Raw genomic sequence first — 8095 nt, 5'->3', positions numbered from 1 at the left:
AGAAGTGGTATCTTAACTGTGGAAATCTTTAGACTAGGTATCTCATAAAGATTTAATGGAAATGGATTAAATAATATTTCAAAAGTTGAATTGAAATCTATCTACAGTTCCAAACCATTAAAGGTTCTTAACTAACTAAAGGAACTTTTTTCATTTAATTTCAAATCATTTTAAAACAAATTAGTTTTTACGGTGTAGTGCTTTCTATTTCGGACCGGCCTTTTGCTCTCTTTCTCTCCGAACTTCTCGCTCTCCGAAACTGTGAATAGACGAAACTAGAGCTAGTTTCTCTTCAGTTTTTGTTGTGTTTGTGTAGTTTGGGGGGCAAAAAGTAATCCATGTCAGTAGAACACTTTCGATTTTCTTTTTTTTCGCTTTTTGCGGGCGCGTCGCGTTCCTGTTTTTTTTTCTTTTATTTTTTCTTCGCTAATTGTTTGATACTATTTTCGATTGTGCTTTTGTGGATTTTACTCGCGAATTTAATGGCCAAACTTTCACTTGGCACAGTCAGAACTGAGAGTTTCACTAGAACGTTGGGTTTTAACTATTTTTTTTTGTATGGGTCCTTGAGGTTTTCTTTTTCTCTTTTGAGGCTGCCACCGATCTCGACACTTGCACAGTTTTGCTTTTAATAAACCCGAGTACGAAGTGATTTTATGCTTTTATACTCTCGGCAGCGACGCTTGCAGCGCAGTCGGCGTCAATGGCGGCCATTGCGTGCATATATATATACATATATCAAAATATATGTATATATATATATATATGACGGTGCGTGAGTGTGTGTGTGCGATCGCTTCATTTTATTATTTTGTTTGACTTTTTTATATGCGAGAAAAGTACGAAAAGTAAAGCGAACGGAACGAACGACGGCGGAATGAGCATTTTGCATCGCCCGATCGCCGCTTTATATATTTGCCTGATCCGTAGCCGCACACGCACACAGTCTCAAGCTTGCGATTTCGCGAATATGAGTTACTTTGCGTTCGAGCATCGTTCTTTTTGGGCACCACTTATACTTTGTTTTCCTTTTGGCGACCCACTCACACACACACGCTAGCTTTGGGGCTCTTCCTGCAGCCTGCACCGCCCACTCCGCTCCCTCCGCTTACCTTTTTGGCACACACACTCTCTCAAGCAGATCTCCTCCATCTACAATGGCGGTCAATATTTTAGCACTACAAGTGCTATGGATAGCAATTTAACTTAACATTTTTGGAAATATAAATATATTTTTTGTTCAGGATGAATGTCCAGGGTGAAAATATTAGTACACCTATTTGATTTGCTTTTACCAGAAGTTCATATATAAGCAATTTTATTTGTGAATTTATAAGCACTGCTAGTAACTTAACCGCAATTGTAGGCTCCCAGACGCGTCGCTGCCGCTGTCTCTTTTCTACCAGGCGGAGTTTTTGCCGTTGGGTGTTGTCTGCCTTGTTGTTTCGCATATTTTGTTGGTTTGCACTTTTTGTTGGCCACTTTCCTCTCTCCGAGGGCGCAAATTAAGTCCGAGTCATTAAACCGGTCAGCTAAAATAACGTGGCATCCCAAAGTTAGGATCGACTTGCCTTGCTGGGAGTAAACAACAACAAGAACATCTTGATCACTTGTGGTCACTTAAACGCTTTGTGCAGGGGCCCGAAGTTATTGACCGACTTTAGTGTAATCCGAGCACCACTGACATTCAATGCTCTCCGAGGAAATATGGCACCATCTGATAAATGCACCAGATGAGCGGAAAACATAACTGTTCGCACTTGAGGGGATTGGTTTTTTATAATGATGGAGGTACTCCCATCATGATTTGCCAGTTCGTTATGGAATTATAAGGCTATACAAACTGGAATGCCTTTATTACCTACCATAATTAAACGGGCAATTATGTCACCAGGCACATAAAGTTAATTTAAGCCAAGAATTTCCAGATTGTACAGCTGCAATTAATCAGTTGATTGATTCTATATGTATCTATCCCCGAAATTATGACTCTCCCTGCTTAAATGCAAGTAGTAATAAGACCCGAAAAAATGTAAGATTTGATAAATTAACTTGAACTCTCAATACACGCGCAGCCGTTAATTATACGCCATGTATATCAGTCGACGTTCCTGTTTTTGCGCCTTTTGTCGGTTGTCGAGTGCTTTTCGTGTCGCATTTGTTATATTCTTATTCTGGCGAATGCATTGAACTCGGCTTGTTTATTTAAAAATAAAAATACAATTTGCACAAAATAAAGAACGCCGAACAGAAATCGAATCAGCAAACAAAAGGAATTCATTGTTTATGGCATTGCCAACCTGTGCTTATGACCAGGGGCGGATATGAAACGTATTTGGGAGGGGTTTTCATTCGTTCATTTACATCTCCAAAGTCCAGACTGAATAAGAAGTTAAACTTTTTCTTACAAGTAAGCTAAGTAATTCTCACTTTATTTAAAGCCAAAGTTGATACCCTTTCAAGCAAAGCTTTAGCTGGTTTTCTTTCCACTGTCCCTTTGAGATACTCTCTTATGCACACGCCTACTTAGCTGCTCTTCAATTGGGGCGCAAAATGCAATTTCGGGATGTTTTGGCTTTCGGGTGGCGATTGCTGAGAGTCGAGTTCATTGGCTTCGTGTAGATTTTATTTATCAGTTGAAATATTTTGCTAACAAATTGCAGTCAATGACATTAACCGCACAAAAAGGCGCACACACATGCAGGGCGGATGTGCCACTAGCTCCGTCTCTTTCGGATGCGTGGGGCGAAGAGGAGTAGGAGGGTGTGCTGGATAAGGAGGGCGAAGGAGGAGCAACCGAGATGGCGAACAGGTCACGCAAGCGTACAACAGTTTATTCATCTCGCATCTCGCCAAAATGCGCAGCAGCGGAATCAACAAAGTTTCCGAAGCCCCATCGATAAAGTGGAGATAGAAGACTGTCTTCTGCACACTTGTGCAAAGCTCCAGGAACAAGAACAAGACCAGAAGAATCAAAAACAACGGCACTAGGAGAAAAGGTGGGTTGGATAAACATTTATTTTGATTAATCTGAAAAAGAAATACAAAATTTTAATACATATTTTAGTCAACTTGCCAAATCTTCTTATAAAATGAACATTCAGTAAGTTAATGAAACCATTCTTACTATAATATTCGTATACCTTCTATTAGTTAATCAAATTTCTTCCCGTGTAGCGAGCTTTACTTTTTCGGGTTTCTGTTTGTCCAGAAAAAGATGACGGAGGGTAGTATGAAAATGAGGGGCGAGGGCGGGCGGTTCGACTGCAAAATTGTTTAATTATAAAAAGTAAAAAACGAAGCTAACAGCCAGAGCGAGAGAGGGTGAGATAGACCGAGATATGCAGAGCGAGTGAGTGAGGGACAGAGATAAAGTTTTTGTTGAAGGACACACACGGTCTTTAAAAGTGAGTAATGCACTGGAGGTTGTTGACTCTATGCCCGTCTCGTTCGCTCTGCCTGTTGCCATCGTCGCCTTCGCCTTGTATATGTATATATTTTTTTTATTTTTTATTTACTTTTTTTTGTATTTTTATTTTACTTATTTTGCACTGTCCACTGTGCCTGTTGTTGTTTTTGTTTGTGCTGTTGCTGCTGCTGCCGATATTGTATTCAGTGCATCAGTATGAGTGAAGAATCTTTTGTTATGCGTTTTTATTTTTTGGCATTGCTCGTGTGTTACTAAGTGTGTGTGTGTGTTGTGCAAAGTCAAAGTGATTAAACTTTATGCGCAATTTATTTTGCATTCACCAAAACAGCAACAAAAGCAACAACATGGCTAAGTAAAAAAAACAGCCACAGAATTATTGTTTAATGCTAATTTAACACACGTCAAATGTGGTATCCAAAAAAGCTGGCTGACTGAATTAGCTTTTACAGGTTCAGCCAATCGCAAGGTAAGATAAGCAGAGTGATAAGAATACACAGCACGGAAACTGACGTCTTTACTGCTGATTTTGCCTATAAAATGCCACGTTTAATTAGCGATTTAGAGTAAAAAGTTCTAGAGGAAGTTCAAGAGACGAAAAGCTGTCAAGAAGGCAATGAGTCTTAAGGAACTTTTGTATAAGATAATCTAAACTATTTGATTCCGATTTATATGATTTATTTCTATAAGTAATCCAATATTTTCGACACGCAGCAGCTGCTTTAATTGGCTGTTTGATTAATTTCAATATGCAAATATAAAATTGCAACAAAGTGGCCACAATCGCCTTGCAACATGACAAAAGGCATTGGAATTTAGGCATATTTTCCGGTCTGATTGACTCGACTTGACTGTACGAATGTCGCACGACAAGGAATACGGAACATGTGCCTGGATGCGGGTGCTAAACATCATCCTCATCCTCAACCCCATACTGATCCTCATTCTTCGTTTTCAGAAGTTAATTTCACCCTTTTGCTTGTCCCTATCGTTGTTTTTTTTCGAGAATTGGGGAATTGCAGTTGTGGCAGCCGAACAACATGCGGTTAAATGTTGACACCCAGCAGACGCCACAGTCAACCGCAAAAAACGCAAGCCTCGGGATCTTCATTCCTGGCCGGAGAGAAAAAGCCTAATGAGTGGGATGATCCATTGGGGTGGACCGTGTCTTATGTTTTTAGGATATTTTTATATTCATTACATAGAGTAAACTATATCTATCAGTAAAACTTTGGAAAATAAAATCTCCCCGAAAACTTCGAAAAGTATGCAACATAATATTTAATTACTGAAAATAAAGCATACATTTCTGCAAATATAATAGAAGGGCCCCACAATTTTAAGAAATATTTAAAATTAACATACACTTTTTAAGATATGACATATATTAGTTAGGTGACTGAAAATATTTGGCTTAAACTGACTTTGTTTTTCCTCAATCATTCCACCCCAATCGCGTGCAGGCAACCTCCAGATGCGCACAATATGGTGCTCCTTCTGGATGACGCCGCCGGCATCATGGCCACAGTTGCACTGCAGCCACTGCAGTTTTTATTATTTTTTCAGCTTTTTTCTGCTGTTAATCGTCTTGACGGCGCAGTCACATTGTGCGTGCTGCTCCCAAGGCCAGTGCAATATTTTACACGAGTGACATCGCCGGCGAACTTCCGTCAGTGTTGCTGCCGCTCTCCATATACCATACACGTACACACTCTCTGTTCATTCGGTTTCCCCCCCTCCCCAATCACCATACCCATCCCGATTCCATCTCCCCATTGTGCGTCATCGCTGGCAGTGCATTTTCATGGCTGTTTATATCACCAACTCCCCCGACAAAACCAAACACCCCCACACGTACGCACTGCCGATCGTTTAACACCCACTGTAAGTGGAATTGCAGGCCAGACAAGTTCTTCGAATTATCCACACAGCCAGAAAATTATATACTATTCAATCCATAACTTGATTAATAACATCCAGGCAGGAAGAAAATTATATACAGCGTATCGAAATTGATTAATGGTTTTCTTAACCCCACTTGGTGTGGGCTTCCCATCGTGACGTATACGCAATATTTGCAGTCTTTACGATTATTTCGAGGTATGGAAATAGTTTAATACATGACATACATGAGTTTTTATCATTATAAGCTGTGATAATGGACTCTGAAATTAGGTTTCTTATCTAATGGACTGATTTTCGGTTTTACTTGCCATTTCGATATAATTAAATGGTTAACAAACTAATAAGTTAATACAGTTTAATATGTAAGACTAAACAGAAAGCAATTCCCGTTCATATACCAATTGTTTTCAGTGTTTAATCAATCAGGTTGCTATCGACTCGCTCCGATATTTGTTTGTCATTAGAAAAGAGTTTGAATCTTTTTTTTGGGTGAGGCCCATTCTACAACCAAACTCTAGCATAATTGTTACTTTGTCTTTCACTTTTTAAATTTGTATTTAAATTTTAATACCATGTTACTTTTGTTTCCCCAGTTTTACTGGAAAAATCAGCTAACGATGCCGCTTAAAAGTGACTCCTTGATGGCTTAGTAAGTAACATATAAGATCATATCTCTAATAACCATCCCATCCCTGCAGCTTCTATGCTGTAGGCACAATGGGTCTGTTGGTGAGCATGATCTGTGTGGCGATTCCCCAAGTGAGTCACTTCCTGTGGAGGTTGTATAAGATCTACGCTGAGTACACACCCATCACTTACCTAAGTAATGACCACTTGTCACCCGTTTCCAAGCACCGACTGAATCTAGTGGCCAAGAAGACACTCGTATTGGACATGGATGAGACCCTGATCACATCGTGGACAAAGAAGCGAGACAAAAGCGCCCAGAGAATGCCATTAGTACCCCACGACTTCAAATTCTATCTGCCGCAATACGGGACCGAAATCTATGTCTACAAGCGTCCGCACGTGGACTACTTCCTAGATCGCGTATCCAATTGGTACAACCTGGCTGTTTTCACAGCCGGAGCCAAGGACTATGCCTCTCCGATTCTGGACTTCTTGGACAATGGACGAAATGTCCTGAAAATGCGTTTTTACCGGGAAAATTGCATCGATGTTTTTGGTCTTAAGGCCAAGTACGTATCTCTGGCTACTCCTGACTTGTCCAAAGTTTTACTTTTAGACAACTCCAAGGCGGAATGCTTTTTTAATGTGGGAAACTCTATTAACATCAAGTCCTATAAAATTGGCAGCCACGATGAGGCTCTAATCAATTTGTTGCCCTTCCTCGATGCCCTGCGCTTTACCAAGGATGTACGATCCATCCTCCAGCGCTGCACTCGTTTCGAGTGTCTCAACACGATTCTAGAAACTGTCGCTTAGTGAGATCTCCACGTTTTAATTTTGTTAAATTTTTAAGAATTGAATCACCGGATTATCAACAAAGGTCGGGCTATTTATATTTTATTTTTAGAAAGTCATCGTTTGGTTTAGACTAAGATTGAAGAGATTTAATAGTTATTTACTTGTTCTACATAAAAAGCATTTCTTTTAAGCCAACAAGTATTTCCTAAATAAGTTCGGTATGTCATTTGCAAAAGGAAGTCCAGTTTAAGATGTTATGTTAACTTCGTCCTGGTTAGAGTTAATATCCCACTCTGCATTACCAGCTCTCGCCATCTCCAGTTTAGTCATGCAAGGGCGTGCTTAGTCATGTCCCAGCTGAGGAAGGCCAAGTGATTCACTAAGTAAACGACTTCGGCCAAGGCTGCAGCGATATCAGGGCACAACTCATATTAATCAGAGGCTAGTACAATATGCTCCACTTTATCGGCAACTGAGTTGCGACAGTGAAAAATGAGCAAATGTCACAAGGATCATAGGGCTTGGCCCGTTGTACCATCTGCATTTCGATCGGAGTTAAAACTAAAACTGGTTTCCTTAAAAGAAAGCAAAAACGTTAAGCAAAAGTTACTATTAGTGTTTCGAATATTTCATATCCTTTATTGTTCACAGAACTGAGATATACGTAGCAAGAGTAAGTATTAATCTAAAATCAAAAATCAAAAACAATTTTGTCTTAAAGCGAATACAGCTTGGATATGAATGATAACTTCTGTTTGCCTATACGAATTGGTAAAGCTACGCGTAGAGGAAGCTACTATCCCAGAAACTTACTCTTACTTGCTGACACTTGCAACCAATATACCCCAAAGAACCACCAGTGAGGATCGAATACTTTTCGTGCTAATCCCTAGTCCAGCTCAGCCATTTGGGTGCGGCAATTAAGTCACCATCACCACCGGCGAGTAGGATCTTTTGTAGAGGGGACTGTGCTGGTGAAGGGGCTCGCGTTTCCAGCGAAGATCATTATTGTCTCGTCGCGGATGCTGAATGCTGGATGCTGGAAAGTAAGACGACGACGGCGGCCCCAAAAAATAAGGCAGCCAGCGGGCGGCGGGGCAAACAAGTTAATGAACCTGCGTCTGGGATCCTTGGGACACCCGAGTGCGCGGAGGGAAGCCCGTCCAACTAGTTTGGCCCTGGTTTTTCGGCTTTGGTCTCTTTTGAGGATCGACCATGGCCGCGACCGTCGCGCCGCGCCACGCCGAATTCTGTGGCATGAATTCTCTGGAAATGATCGAAATTTCATTTCATTGCGGTACGGCCAGCCGAAATTAAGTTCAACAGCATTCCACC

The 8095-nt window shown here is 40.7% G+C and overlaps 2 protein-coding genes across 3 annotated transcripts; one reads left to right on the top strand and one right to left on the bottom strand.

Moving 5' to 3' along the window:
* Nucleotides 1-941: 941 nt before the first annotated feature.
* Nucleotides 942-1451, bottom strand: LOC108107711. The gene has a single exon (XM_017215316.1). It carries the CDS (start codon nt 1449-1451, stop codon nt 1188-1190), a length of 264 nt encoding a protein of 87 aa, XP_017070805.1. The 3' UTR covers nt 942-1187.
* A 4358-nt stretch (nt 1452-5809) lies between these two features.
* On the top strand, nt 5810-6844 carry LOC108107669 (CTD nuclear envelope phosphatase 1 homolog). 2 transcript variants are annotated; one of them, XM_017215256.1, is made up of 3 exons: nt 5810-5981; nt 6031-6091; nt 6185-6844. In XM_017215256.1, exons 1-3 carry the CDS (start codon nt 5905-5907, stop codon nt 6776-6778), a joined length of 732 nt encoding a protein of 243 aa, XP_017070745.1. In that variant the 5' UTR covers nt 5810-5904; the 3' UTR covers nt 6779-6844. The 2 variants fall into 2 exon arrangements, with proteins under 2 accessions (XP_017070745.1, XP_017070744.1); XM_017215255.1 differs by having other exon boundaries at nt 6031-6844.
* The last annotated feature ends 1251 nt before the right edge of the window (nt 6845-8095 follow it).

Source organism: Drosophila eugracilis, unplaced genomic scaffold, assembly GCF_018153835.1.
Source record: "Drosophila eugracilis isolate 14026-0451.02 unplaced genomic scaffold, ASM1815383v1 contig_2088, whole genome shotgun sequence".
NCBI classification, from domain to species: domain Eukaryota; kingdom Metazoa; phylum Arthropoda; class Insecta; order Diptera; family Drosophilidae; genus Drosophila; species Drosophila eugracilis.
This window is presented reverse-complemented; position numbering and strand designations above follow the sequence as displayed.

What these genes read in the sequence shown, in the direction of transcription:
- LOC108107669 (XM_017215255.1), top strand. Translation starts at nt 5,905, where the DNA reads ATGTTACTTTTGTTTCCCCAGTTTTACTGGAAAAATCAGCTAACGATG. An exon ending in AGTGACTCCTTGATGGCTTA is followed by an intron (nt 5,982 to 6,030) that starts GTAAGTAACATA and finishes CCATCCCTGCAG; the next exon opens with CTTCTATGCTGTAGGCACAA.
- LOC108107711 (XM_017215316.1), bottom strand. Translation starts at nt 1,451, where the DNA reads ATGCGAAACAACAAGGCAGACAACACCCAACGGCAAAAACTCCGCCTG.